Genomic DNA, 15023 nt, shown 5'->3' with positions numbered 1-15023 from the left:
CATTCCCTGCTTTATCCACGGAGCACGCCTAGTACATAGTAGACTCTCCACAAATGTTTGTTTCAGTGGCAATAAAATATAGCAGACGCGTCCATTTGCTGTTGTAAACAAAAATTTTAAAGGTGCAAAGACAGTTGAGCGACATTTTCTGACATCAAACTAGGAAAGCAGACGTCTCTATCTTCGGTCAAGTTTTTTTTTTTTTAACCGCTTTATTGACGTATAATTGTTTAGATCATTTAAATAGTATCACTCCACTAAATTCCAAATCTGTAGCTATCTCGGCTAGAGCATCAAAATGCTCGTCCTCACCAGCTTTATCACAACCAAGTCTGGCCGATTCCTTGGGGGGTGCCGGAAGTAAAAACTGGAGAGTAGAGGACTAACTTCCGTACTGAGAGCCCCTGCCTCCCCTACTTCCGGTCCCGCCCTTCTTTGCGAGAGGAGGGCTCAGTTAGGTCTGGACTTCCGGTCTTTGTAAAACGGGCGAGTTTCCTAGGGTGCGGGAAGGTTTGAATTTCGACCGTTTGCCTCCGGTTTGTCTTCGCGGTCACAGCTGCCGCTGTCCCTGGCTACTCGGACTTGACGAGAGACCGCCAAACCTCCTCCCTGTGGCCGTAACTCCTCTCGGTTATGACTTTTCTTTCATCGAGAAACATCACTTGCTGGTAACTTGTCAAATTCAAGAAATACTCCACGAGAAGCGTCGTAGGCAGGAGCACAAGCTGCTACTCCGAGTATTTTGGCAAACTAAAGCACAAGGGCCATTGACTGGCCTCGTTTCCACGACTTTAAAGCTCAGAACTGCTTGCTGTGTGAGTCGAAGACGTTGATTGTTTGTATGAGGCTTTTTCTGTAGATACGCGTTTGATGAAGTTCCCGTTAATGTCGAGAACAAAATTTTTGATCAAAGTAGACATGACGCTGGAAATGTAGGTTGGAGCCAGATTATTATTATCATTAATGGTGGCAAGAACTTAAGATATTCTCACTGTTTCTTGTGTCTGCTTGATTATTTAAATAATCTAAGTAACAATTATACCAGAATAAGCTGTTGGAAAAAATTCTTGGCTTAAGATAGAGGCCTTTTTCCAGTTGGTATATTTTTCGACTGTGTATCTGCACCTGTTTTTTCTGAAATAGCAAGTGGACCTCGTACGTATAAAGGATACATATAGCCGCAATATAAATATATTTAATGCTATGAGTATTTATTGCCAGTTAACAAGTATGTAAACAAGTGATGTAAAGTGGTTGGTATGGTCTGGGTTGTGGAAGATTACCAATGAGGGGAATACTGGAAATGGATTGGAGAGGCGGAAAACTAGGAAAAGGTCCCAGACAGTTTACAGGAGTGGAGGGAAAAGTTGACCAGAAATAGAAAAGTAAGAGCCAGATTTATGGGAGAGACATACAAAATCAACAGGACTTGTCACAAGGGTGTGAAGGGAAACACTAAGAAGTCAATTTGAGATGCCATTGACTCAAATTGCAAATTAAGAAGCAAGAATTTTAAAATTTACTTATATATTCTTATATATTACTTATATATTTATGATTAAATAGTTATTGCGCCTTTATTATTATTGGCCAAGTATTGTTTTAGATGCCAGGGATACAGTAAGAAAGATGAAGTCCCTGCTCTCCTTGAGTTTTTGTCCATGACCCTGGGATCGAACCCGGTTCTCCTTTATCATTATTTATCATCTGAGCCACCAGGGAAGTCCCATGAAAAAAGACAAAAAGCAAGTACATAAATAGAACCCATTTTTATAGTAGTAGATATTATGAAGAAAAATGATGAAATGGATAAAAAGTCATGGTTGGAAACAACTTTTAACTGGTCAGGTTAGGCCTTTGAGGAAGTTAGATATTTGTGCTGAGATATTAATGGTGCCAAAGATGTGATGAGTTGGGGAAAGTGCATGGTAGGCAAAAAGAATAGTGCAAAGGTTCTGAGATGCGTTACAACTTACTAAAAAAACATTTAAAAAGCCAGTGTAGCTAAAATGTCCTGAACAAGGAGAGAGTTAGGAGGAGACATTGAAGAAGTAGATAGGTGCAGATTGTATGGCTTTTATAGGCTGTGGTTAAGAATCCGGATTTTATTCTAAGTGCAAATGTTGGGTTTAAGTCAGAAGGGGTTAAATCTCATTTTTATGTTACAAGGTCCTTCTAGCTACTGTTTGTAGATTGGCCTTGAGGGAGTTAAGAATGAAAGTGAATTCGAGGGTATTAACAGAAGTCTTCCTTGAGTGGAAGTGATGTTGAGTTTGATTTATCTGTGGAACCAGGACATGGAGAGAGCTCCTGGAGGCAGCTGGATGCTCTGAAGAGAGGTCAGGTAGATTTGGAAGTTCTCTAGAGAAAGAGAATGATTAAAGTTGTGTGAACTTCCTCAGGAGAGATCATGTGGTTTAATATTTATATATTGACATACTCTGCCAAAGATTGTAGGCTATATCATATGTAGCTAATTACATACAGTGAAATGGGTAAGATTTTTTTTAAAGGCATAAAAGCCTTTTAAGGGTGGGCATAAAAGCAACATAAGTGTATCTAGTAAGAAGAGATAAAATGGGGACTAACTAAGGTCAGGTGTTGATGAATCCCTTGATTTAAGAGAATGATGAAGAAGAGCAATGGTTAAACTATTAAGAAGAACAGATATAGAGGCGGGGATGGGGGCGAACCATGGCACCCCCACCCCTTTTACATAAAAGGCAGAAGAAGAGAGTTTGGTGCAAAGACAGACAGAAAACACTGTCACATATTGGCTAGTTTAGTAGGATGAATACTGAAGTCATTGGGTGTAGGAAGATACTGGTGACCATTGTGAAACAATTTCTCTAGTGAGGTGACAGAAGAAGCTGGATTGCAATGCACTGAAGATTGTTGGGAGAGAAAGTGGACGCTGGGACTTGCCTGGCAGTCCAGTGATTAAGACTCATGTTCCCAATGCAGGGAGCTTAGGTTGGATCCCTCGTCAGTGAACTGAGATCTTGCATGCCTCGAAGCTCGGCCAAAAAAAAAAAAGACAAAAGAAAGTTGACACTGAGTGAATACTACACCTGAGAAGTTTATTGGTAGGAAACAGAGGTAAGCTGGGGAAAGTGATATCTATGGAAAGTTACTATTTTTTTTTTTTTTTTGATCAGGTGAAACTTGATCACCTGGGTAACAGAAGGAGATAATGTCCTAGTAGGGGATGCAGTTAGTTTTAGAAAGAATTACAAAATTTATTGAGCTCCTGGAAAGCAGCATTCACACTACTGGCACTGTTACATATGTTGTCTCATTTAATTCTCACAGCAATCCTGTTACTACCCCCATTTTACAAATGAGGAAACAACCAACCTGAAGTTTATAGCTAGCAACTGGTAGAGTGTGAATGGAACCCATCCCTTTCATTCCCCTTCCATCATACCTATGTGGAAAGCATAAATGGAAATAGAGAGACAGTTTAGAGGTAAAGAAGAGGAAATTGAATTCAGTGAATAAGATGAATCTAATTCACTAGGTGATTAGTTAGCTTTCTGAGTTGTGACATGGAGGTACTTGCATAATGCCAGGCTAAAGTTAGTTAAGTTGCTCAGTCCTGTCCGACTCTGCGACCCGGTGGACTATAGCCCACCAGGCTTCTCTGTCCATGGGATTCTCCAGGCAAGAGTACTGTAGTGAGTTACCATTTCCTTCTCCAAGGGATCTTCCTGACCCAGGGATCGAACCCAGGTCTCCCGCATTGAAGGCAGACGCTTTAACCTCTGAGCCACCGGGGAAGCCCTAGTTAGTGGTAGGAATCCAGGTGTTATTTTCAAGTGGGCCAAATAGTTACTTTTGGCCTGCCTTTTACATGTACTACAAATGATTTGCTACATTTTTCTTCTTTTTAAAAAATGTTTATTTATTTATTTGACTGCCCCAGGTCCTAATTGCAGCATGTGGGATCTAGTTTCCTGACCAGGGATCAAACCCGGGACCCCTGCATTGAGAGCGTGAAGTCTTAGCCACTGGAGCACCAGGGAAGTCTCTGATTTGCTGTATTCTTTTTGCAAAGATGGAATTTGCTTGTTTTTTGAAGTGAGATCCTGAGCATCCAATTTTCAGAAGTAAAGCTACTAAAATGACAAGGGCAGTTATAACTTGGTGGGCTGTCTTCTCCCTCTCAATTATCTTCCCACACTACTGAGGTAAAGCCCTCAGGATTAATCAAGGCATTCAGGTCAGGTCAGGGTAAGATCATCACTTTTCATCCAAAAAAGTAAGTTTAGTGGCAGTGTGTTGTGCTATGTTCATCCATTTATTTTGATAGAACTTTTGTACGTGAAGAGAACTGTTGGTGCTACTGTATTTGCTATTTCCTTCAGCCTTTGCCTTGGAAGGACATTTTATCCAGTCACAGTAATGGCAGCTGAAGTGCAAATGGTACTTTATGAAGATGATTCAGTGCAAGTGCAATATATTGATGGTTCCAGATTGCAGCTTTCTCCCTGTGGCTCTGAATTTTTATTTGAAAAGGCACCTCCTGTTTCAGCACATCCTTTACAACAGCCAGAAAGAATTCGCCAAAGGACACACTTTGTTATTAGCGCTTACCGAGTAAGTAAAGATGACACAAAAACTACACTTTTTCATATTAAAATATTGTTGAGGTGTCCAGAATATAGAAAGTGACTAGTATTCTGGATTACTGTCATTCTAAATTGATTTTCAAGGCATTTTTAAAAATTACTTTCTGTTTTTGTTTTGTAGGAGCAGTTACAACGAGCCCTCGATTTTCGTAATTGTTTTGCTACCTGTCCTTTTTTATCTGAAAGCATCATACCTTCTGAAATGAAAACGGTAATATTTTTTAAACAAATATTTGAGGACAAGTGATTACAAACAGGTAGTTTAATATTTAGGTTTTTTTCTTCATGTCACTGAGCATGGACATGTTGCTATCCAATGCATAGATAGGCCTGTACATTTCAACAGACTGATATTTTCAACTGATATTTTGTTCCCTGAGACACAGAAGTTACATAGTGTACCTCTGTGCCTTTTTTCCCTTTTCTCTTTTTTGTATCAGAGGATTATACTCAGAACTTTATAGATTGGTGATTTCCTGATTCTCAAAGGTATCAAAATTAAGAAATTATGTGGTCATTTTCAGTAACTTATGTGTAGTTAATGTGTAGGAGAGATGTGTAATTACTTATGGGTATACATGTTTTATTCTTTTATTCTATTTTCAACTTTTAGGAGTAATAATAACCATCATTTCTTGAGGGGTTACTATGTGCCAAGTTCTAGGAATGATAGAGAAAAATTTTAATAGCTTCAGTATGGCATGGGTATCTGCTAATCAAAATGGATGTTCAAACAATCAGAACAGGTATATTGACTACTACCAGCCCCTTTTTACAGATGAGAGAACTAAAATCAGACTGTACCTAATTTGTCCATGAAATTTTTCTAAATGGCAAAGTCAGGATCTGAACCCAGTCTATCTGACTCTGAAGACTGTGGCTCTTAACCACTTTCTGCTGTAGACATGATGCTTGCTTGCCTGCTGAGTAATTTTCTATTACATTGTCTTATGGCAAAGGAGTCAAAAATTGTAAGCCAGTAACTTTGTTTGCAGGGCCATTTTTCCACTATATCTTTTGAGTAACAATTCACTGAAACTACATAGCTTGTTGCTGATGCTGCATTAGATAGTCTAATTCTAGAAAAAACAGTTGTCGTAACTGATCATCCTTATAAAGCAGCTTTGCCATCAATGAATACTGGCCTTGCTTTTTTAATATTTAATTGAAGTATAGTTGATTTACAATATTGTGTTAGTCTCTGCTGTCTCCGCTGTACAGCAAAATAACTCAGTTTTACACGTATATACATTTTCAAAATATTCTATTCCATTATGGCTTATCTCAGCAGATTGGCTATGGTTCCCTGTGCTATGCTGTATCCATTGTTTATCCATTCAAATGTAATAGTTTGCATCTACCAACCTCAAATTCCCAGTCAGTCCATCTCTCCCAACTCCCTCACCAAATCTGATCTCTGTGTCTGTGAGTCTGTTTCTGTTTTGTAAATAGGTTCATTTGTGCCACAGTTTAGATTCCACATGTAAGTGCTATCATATGGTATTTGTCTTTCTGTGTCTGGCTTACTTCACTTAGTATGACAGTCTCTAGTTGCATCCATGTTGCTGCAAATGACGTGACTGCTACCCTTAATTTTAGCACACTAACATCTGTACACACAGACAGCATTGTAAATTTACAAGGCTTTTGTAAGTTTTAAGGTTTTATATAAATGGAAGATGAAATGTGTGATTTGGCAAGCTTAACTGATTAAAAGACTGTTATATAACACTCACTGTTTTTATCTTATATGAAAAGATGCAGCAGGCTCTGTTACCTATTGCAAATCTGTTTGCTGTTGGTTCAGAGCAGTTTACCTTTGAGCAATTTGATTTTTTTTTTTTTTTAATGTTACCTTTTAAGGCACCTGGAATTTACTTTAGTGTGTTATGTACTTCTGTAGGACAAGTACCTTAATACATGTTATCCTATTTAGTCCATGTGCTAATCGTTTAAGATAGCATTTCCCAATGCTATTGAATAATTTTAGTACCATTTGTTAAATACTTAATTCTCCCTTTACCCCCTTGTTCTGAAAACCTTATGTTACCATATATAACATTTTATGATATGGTTGAGTCTGTTTCTATATTCTCTAAATTGTTCTGTTGATGATTTTTGTGCTAGTTCCATACCATTTATGGTATGGTTGCTTTTTCATACAGTTGTGCTGGTCTTCTCTCATTTATATTCTTTTTTCAGAATAGACTTTTTGGGAAGGGCTGCAAATCTATTTATCTCTGATGCATTATACACTTTAAATCAGAATATGTTTGCCATTAAAAATAATCAAGATGATTTTTCTTTTTCTTTTCTGTCCTGTTTGTCAGTGTGTGTGTGTGTTTTGTCTCTTACTTTTCTGAGAGAGATAATAATATCAAATGTTCTCTGGAAAACCATATATAGACTGACATTTTTCATTCTTTCTAAATAGTAAAGGACAAAACTTTTAAGAGCTTTCTTCCATAATATGTTAAGTATCAAATGATGGAAAACGTGTACTGTTAACAAAAAATACCATTCCTTTTTTTCCCCTCGTCTCAGCGTATCTTGATTGATGTCTCAGAAGTGAGATGGCCTGGTCTTGACACTGATGATGGCATGACGTGTATGCAGAGTGGCACTGTGAGGATATCATCTTTAGATGGTCACGCATACCTTTGCCTGCCCAAATCTCAGCATGAATTTACAGTACATTTTTTGTGTAAAGTAAGCCAGCAGCCAGACTCATCTATAGAAGTGTCTGAAAAAAATAATAAAGGCAAAAAGGACAAACAAGTTGAAAAAGCTGGAAAAATCTGTACACATGGAAGTTTATCAGGACAGAAACTGAAGAATAAAGAAAATGAACTTTATCATCAGATCATGAAATCCGAAGAACATTCAGAGAAGAGTTGTGTGGATGGAGCCAAAGGGAGGGAGGTGCTGTCTTTACCTTGTATGAAAGACAAATGTGTGTACACATGGGTGAAGCAGTGCTGGTCTGTGGCCTCCTGTCCAGAGGAATGGAAATACCCTTTGTCTTTAGCACTTCATTTTCATAATAAAATCAGCAGTATGTCTGGAATTGATGCAGATATCACCCAGAAGAGAATGTTAACTTCTGATGTTTCTGAGGAACAAGGAAAAGAAGTTTCTGTTCTTCCTAGGGCCCTGTTACTGAGCTGTCCTGCCCCACACTTGCACAGGTAATGGAAGAATGACTTATTTGTCCTAACACTTTCGTCAAAACCAGACCTCACCTAAGGATCATTTATCTATCTGAATCATCTGATACCATGCATAAAGAAAGTTCAGTTGATCTTAAACTTTGCTTATAACAGATAGGAAATAATGTCCCTAGCTAATGTGTTACTTATGTTTCTTCCTTTATATACTACACTAGGTACTTTGTTAAGCGTGGAGACTGTAGAGATGACTAAGACAGAGTCTGTGCTCTCTAGGAGCTTAGAGTCTAGTAAGGATCCTTGTCACCGAAAATTTTGATAAAGTGCAGTAAGTGATGGCACACAATTCTGTGGGAACCAGCTCTAAGACATGTCAGCTGCTGCTCAGTGGACCCTGTTACTTCTGTTGCTAGAGCATGGACCTGACAAGTTTGTGATCATGGGTTCCTTGTTCATATATAGCCTCAGAGAATACCCTTGTTTTTGGTTAACTCAGTGTAAAAATATCTGGGTTTCCCAGGCGGCACTAGTGGTAAAAACCCTGCCTGCCAGTGAAGGTGACATAAGAGATGCGGGTTCAATCCCTGGGTCAGGGAGATCCTCTGGAGGAGAAGGTGGCAGCCTACTCCAGTATTCTTGCCTGGAGAATCCCATGGACAGAGGAGCCTGGCAGGCTATGGCCCATAGGGTTACACAGAGTCAGACACACTGAAGTGACTTAGCACGTGTGCACCATACATGAATATGTCCATTTCAAAAGGGATAAACATGGAGAAACTTCTGGATGGCTAGGTACAAACCTTTTACCATCACTAAGAGATGAATAACCTAATGGTTACAGATTTTTAACATGAACTCTGTATAAGTAGTATGGTAATAATGATAATAGCTAGCACAAACCACTACTTTGTGTGACGTGCAGTTATACTTTAGCTATTTCATCCTCATAGTCAACCCTTGAGGTAAGTACTATTATCACCCCCCAACACTGTAGAGGAACTTGAGACATGGAAATGTTAACCCAACCAAAGTCTCACAACTGGTGCTTATAGAATTGGGATATGATCTCAGGTCCTTTTCTGAGTACTTATTTGTTACTGAAAAACAAAATGCAGGACTTTAGGCTTATCATGATTATCTAGTTAGAATTGGGAATTCCAGTATTGTTAGTATACATGAAAAGAGATTAACGCTTCTAAATGAATAATTTCTCAATAACTTGATTATCCTTAAACAAGACTTAACAGGCCTTCCATTATCTGGTCCATTCCTGGATCTGTAATCCTCACCACTCTTGCCCTTGCTCTCTCTGTACTAAACTGGACTTTAATGTGTGTGTATGTTTGGCTGTGCTGGGTCTTAGTTGTGGCTTGCTGAATCTTTTTAGTTGGCAGCATATGGGATCTAGTTCCCTTACCAGGGATTGAATCCAGGTCCCTGAATTGGCAGCATGATGTCCTAGCCACTGAACCACCAGGGAAATCCCTAAACTGAATTTCTCACCATCCCTCAAATGCTTGCCCAAGCTTTCTTTTACCACTTTCTTTTACCACCTGCTCTTTCCTGTGCCTGGAACACTCCCTTTCCCTCTCTAAGCTCACTAACTTATGTTCATTTCCAAGTCTTAGCATAAGCCTTATTTCTTAGATAGGACTAGACTGTATACAGTACATGGTGGTGGTTTAGTCACTAGGTCGTGTCTGACTTTTATGACCCCATGGACTCCAGGCTCCTCTGTCCATGGGATTTCCCAGACAGGAATACTGGAGTGGGTTTCCATTTCCTTCTCTAGGGGATCTTCCTGACCCAGGGATTGAACCTGCATCTCCTGTATAGCAGGCAAATTCTTTACCACTGGGCCACCAGAGAAGCCCAAAGTGTGTGTGTGTGCTCAGTTGTGTCTGACTCTTGCGACCATTTGGTGTTTAGCCCACCAGGCTCCTTTGTCCATGGGGTTTCCCAGGTGAGAATACTGCAGTGGTTGCCATTTCCTCCTTCAGGGGATCTTCCCAACCCAGGGATCAAACCCACGTCTCCTGGGTCTCTTGCATTGTAGGTAGATTCTTTACTGCTGAGCCATCAGGGAAGCCCATACAGTCCACAGCATCCAGCAGTTCTTTCTTGATGCTCAGTATCTACTGCTTAATATCTGCTGCTGCTGCTGCTAAGTCACTTCAGTCGTGTCCGACTCTGTGCGACCCCATAGACGGCAGCCCACCAGGCTCCCCTGTCCCTGGGATTCTCCAGGCAAGAACACTGGAGTGGGTTGCCATTTCCTTCTCCGAGCTAGATAAAATTCTCCACTGAGGGCAGGGACCATGTCTGCTTTCTTGAGTGTAATATCCACAGTGTGTAGCATAGTATCTGGCCCACCATAAGTATTTCAGTAAATATTTATTGTTTGAATCCTAAATTTTTAAGGTTAGTAAAACTTAACATATATTTATGCTGAGATTCAACAGTGAGATTATTAAAAATACTAAGAAAATATGTGGAAAAATAAGATTACAGTTGACTCTTGGACAACACAGATTTGAACTATGTGAGTCCGCTTATATGCAGATTTTTTCAATAAATATAGTACCTGCATTTTTATTTTTTACATCTTTAAATTACTAAACATGGGGGAGAGTTTGTGTTTGACTAGAGATCACAGTTTGTGGAATCAGCAGAACTAGGGTTTGAGTCCTGATTTTAGCCAAAGTGTTTCAGCTTCCTGCCCATGGGTGAGTCGTTTATCAGCTCCTTTGTCTTTGAAACAAAGATAATAGTACTTGGTTTCCTACTGCACTGGTGTATCCCTGATCCCATTCACAGCACCAGTTGTCTTGCTCTTCACACTGTTTGCTGAACCCAGGGTAGGCAAGGCGTGAGCTAAGAGGCTGGAAGAAGACGAGCTGTAGGAACGAACTGCAGACACGTTATTCTCTCCTGGCTGGCGTAACACAGTGTCTCTCCTGGCTGTTGCAGCAGCCAGAGTAGCAGCCATAACATAACCATAGTGTAGCCATAACACGGGCATAACACAACCTCATATGACATGACCATGAATACCACTCCAGTGTAACCCTGATCCAGCAGCAGCCAGGGCTTTCGTGGTGGAGCTCACACAGGCATGTGGCACAGAGTAACCCGAGACCAAGCAAGTACCTTCTGATGCGCAGCATTATAAATGATCTCAGCTGTTACATAATCATTATTTACAAAACGGCACAAGAGCAAGAGGCCATGGGGCGAGAGCCTGACCACGCCATCTTGGCTAATTTGCTCTTTCCCTACAACTGGGGTCAGTGCCCCCACCCCCATGTTTTTCAAGGGTCAACTGTAGTTTTAAATTTCATTAATGTACTTTTGTATTTTTACTTTTTTAAAAATCTAATATAAGCAAGAAATAAGTCTCACTACAGCAGCACTGTTTTGTTGACTTCTAAAGGTAAGGGGACAACAGAGCATGAGATGGCTGGATGGCATGACTGACTCGATGGATGTGAGTTTGAGTGAACTCTGGGAGTTGGTGATGGACAGGGAGGCCTGGAGTGCTGTGATTCATGGGGTCACAAAGAGTCAGACACGACTGAGCGACTGAATTGAACTGAACTGAAAGGTAATTCTATCAAGCAGCCAGAGTTAATAGTTTGGATTTTTGTCCTTCACAGGTGGAACTTTTCTGATTCACTTTCACAGAAACAGTTTGGTGAAGAAGAATATTCCTACCATGAACTAGTCAAAGTGGTTTGGTACAAGGGTGTTACCTATAGGTAAGGCTCTTGTGTTAATTTGGAACTATTTAGTGATATCACAGAGGGTATAGAACTAGCCCCAAGAGGATACAGTGTTGCCAGGACCACCGTTTTCCTGTGTTGGCCCTATCTTTTTCAGGTCTCATAGCGCACCTAGGGGCTTTGTGACTGACTCACATTAACCACAATCACAAGATTTTTGTGACAACACCAGAGCCAGTGAGGGATTCGTTTTGCTTGAGAATGAAATGTTTTGCCAGTTATTTAGGATACCCCTTTTAAGAAAAGGGGACCTTGTCATCTTAGACATATCAGAGGGTTGCCTGTTGAGCATGGAATTAGGGAAGAAGTTCACTAGCCCAGGAGAGATTCTGGACATCATTCATGCAGCAAATATTCACTGACCATCTCCTCTGTATCTAAACTATTCTATAGAATTATCCCTATTCTACCACAAAGTATACCTCTAGTGACTGGAGTACTTAGTGTTGGCTAGATTCAGAGTTTCACTTCTGTAAATAATGCTAGAAGAAATTTGTGAAATTTTTTTTTCTTTTGGGTTCTTTTCCTGCATGAAAACCCACCCCCTTCTCTCTTTAAAAAAAAAAATTATTAAAATAATTTTATTGAAGTACAGTTGGTTTACAATGTTACATTAGTTTCAGGTGTACTGTAAAGTGATTCAGTATACATATGTATATTTTTTCTTTTTCACGTTCTTTTCCCTTATAGTTTATTGCAAAATATTGAGTGTAGTTCCCTGTGCTATGCAATAGGTCCCGGTTGGTTATCTATTTTATTATAGTAGTTTGTATCTATTAGTCCTAAACTCCTAATTTATCCACCCCCTTGATTCTTTCCCCTTTGGTAACCATAAATTTGTTTTCTATGTCTGTGAGTCTATTTCTGTTTCATAAATAAGTCCCTTTGTATCTTTTTATCTTTTTTTTTTCAGATTTCACATGCAAGTGAAAAAAATATGGTATTTGTCTTTCTCTGTCTGACTTATGTCACTTAGTATGATAATCTCTAGGTCCGTCCATGTTGCTGCAAATGGCAGTATTTCATTCTTTTTTGTGACTGAGTAACATTCCATTGTATATACATACACAGATAGGTAGATCACATCTTTATCCATTCATCTGTAGATGGACTTTTAGGTTGCTTCCATGTTTTGGCTATTGTAATAGTGTTGCATTGAACATTGGGGTGTGTTTATCTTTATTCCTGGGACATGTGCCCAGGAGTGGGATTGTTGTATCATATGGTAACTCTACTTTTAGTTTTTGAAGGAACCACTATACTGTTCTGCATAATGGCTATACCAATTTACATTTCCACCAACATTGTATAAGTGTTCCTTTTCTCCACATCCTTGCCAACATTTGTTATTTGTGGTCATTTTTTAAATAATGACTATTCTGACTGCTATGAGGTAATATCTCATTATAGTTTTGCATTTCTTTAATAATTAGCAATCTTGAGCATTTTTTCATGTGCTTCTTGGCCATCTGTATGTCTTCTTTGGAGAAATGTCTACTTAGATCTTCTGCCCATTTTTGATTGGGTTATTATTTTGTTTTATATTGAGCTGCATGAACTGTTAGTATATTTTGGAAATTAACCCCTTGTCAGTAGCATCATTTTCAAATATTTTCTTCCAGTCCATAGGTTGTCTTTTCACTTTATTTATGATTTCCTTTGCTCTGCAAACCTTTTATGTTTAATTAGGATTAGAGAAATTTCATTTAGAGAAGTTAAGGAAACAGTCCCATTTACCATCACATCAAAAAGAATAAACCTAGGAATAAACCTACTTAAGTCCCATCACTTCATGGGAAATAGATGGGGAAACAGTGGACACAGTGTCAGACTTTATTTTTGGGGGCTCCAAAATCACTGCAGATGGTGACTGCAGCCATGAAATTAAAAGATGCTTACCAACCTAGATAGCATATTGAAAAGCAGAGACATTACTTTGCCAACAAAGGTCCGTCTAGTCAAGGCTATGGTTTTTCCAGTGGTCATGTATGGATGTCCGACTCTTTGCGACCCTATGAATTGCAGCACGCCAGGCCTTCCTGTCCATCACCAACTCCCAGAGTTCACTCAAACTCACATCCATGGAGTCGGTGATGCCATCCAGCCATCTCAACCTCTGTCGTCCCCTTCTCCTTCTGCCCCCAATCTCTCCCAGCATCAGAGTCTTTTCCAATGAGTCAACTCTTCACATGAGGTGGCCAAAGTACTGGAGTTTCAGCTTTACCATCATTGCTTCCAAAGAACACCTAGGACTGATCTCCTTTCGAATGGACTGGTTGGATCTCCTTGCAGTCCAAGGGACTCTCAAGAGTCTTCTCAAACACCACAGTTCAAAAGCATCAATTCTTTGGCTCTCAGCTTTCTTCACAGTCCAACTCTCACATCCATACATGACCACAGGAAAAACCATAACCTTGACTAGATGGACCTTTGTTGGCAAAGTAATGTCCCTGCTTTTGAATATGCTATCTAGGTTGGTCTAACTTTCCTTCCAAGGAGTAAGCATCTTTTAATTTCATGGCTGCAGTCACCATCTGCAGTGATTTTGGAGCCCCCAAAAATAAAGTCTGACACTGTTTCCACTGTTTCCCATCTATTTCCCATGAAGTGATGGGACCAGATGCCATGATCTTCATTTTCTGAATGTAGAGCTTTAAGCCAACTGTTTCACTCTCCTCTTTGACTTTCAATCCCTATCAAATTAACAATGGCATTTTTCACAGAACTAGACCAAATAATTTTTAAATTTGTATGGAAATACGAAAGACACCAAATAGCCAAAACAATCTTGAGAAAGAAAAACAGAACTGGAGGAATCAGGCTTCCTGACTTCAGACTATACCACAAAGCTACAATAATCAAAGCAGTATGGTACTGACAAAAACAGACACATGGATCACTAGAACACATAGAAAGCCCAGAAATGAACTTAAGCATCTATGGTGAATTAATCTACGACAAAGAAGGCAAGACTATGCAGTGGAAGAGACAGCCTCTTTAAGAAATGGTGCTAAAAAACATGTAAAAGAATGAAATGAGAACATTCTCTAACACTGTATACAAAATAACTCAAAATGGATTGAAACACCTAAATGTAAGACCATACATATACTATAGAACTCCTAGAAGAAAATATAGGCAGAAAACTCTTGATGTAAATCACAGCAATATCTTTTTGGATCCACCTTCTAGAGTAATGGAAATAAAAATAAACAAATGGGACCTAAACCCACCCACTTATGATAATATATTCTTTATACATGTTTCAATAAATTGACTTGGCCTGAGTTTTTATACATTATATACCCAGTACCTTTATTGTACCTGGCTGCTCCAGGTACAGTCAGTCACCTTCTTTTAGAGTGGCTCCATTTACACATAGCTAATCTGATTCATCAGGTATTGATTCTACTAGTTTCATTATTACAGAATATTATTTTTAG

At 39.3% G+C, this 15023-nt stretch overlaps 1 protein-coding gene across 6 annotated transcripts in view; it reads left to right on the top strand.

The window, feature by feature from the left end:
* Window positions 1-343: 343 nt before the first annotated feature.
* CUNH5orf34 (chromosome unknown C5orf34 homolog) overlaps window positions 344-15023 on the top strand; it is a 33574-nt gene continuing 18894 nt past the window's right edge. The window contains exons 1-7 of one of the 6 annotated variants that reach the window (XM_040262454.1): window positions 344-815; window positions 2965-3099; window positions 3926-4599; window positions 4753-4842; window positions 5245-5377; window positions 7176-7819; window positions 11455-11556. In XM_040262454.1, the coding sequence (XP_040118388.1) occupies window positions 5357-5377; window positions 7176-7819; window positions 11455-11556 (767 nt within the window). In that variant the 5' untranslated portion in view covers window positions 344-815; window positions 2965-3099; window positions 3926-4599; window positions 4753-4842; window positions 5245-5356. Of the gene's footprint in view, window positions 933-2964; window positions 3100-3925; window positions 4600-4752; window positions 4843-5244; window positions 5378-7175; window positions 7820-11454; window positions 11557-15023 lie in introns of all 6 variants that reach the window. The other 5 variants (XM_040262453.1, XM_040262452.1, XM_040262450.1 and 2 more) reach the window with 5 other exon arrangements.

This window comes from Oryx dammah, unplaced genomic scaffold (genome assembly GCF_014754425.2).
Source record: "Oryx dammah isolate SB20612 unplaced genomic scaffold, SCBI_Odam_1.1 HiC_scaffold_20, whole genome shotgun sequence".
Taxonomy (NCBI): Eukaryota; Metazoa; Chordata; class Mammalia; order Artiodactyla; family Bovidae; genus Oryx; species Oryx dammah.
This window is presented reverse-complemented; position numbering and strand designations above follow the sequence as displayed.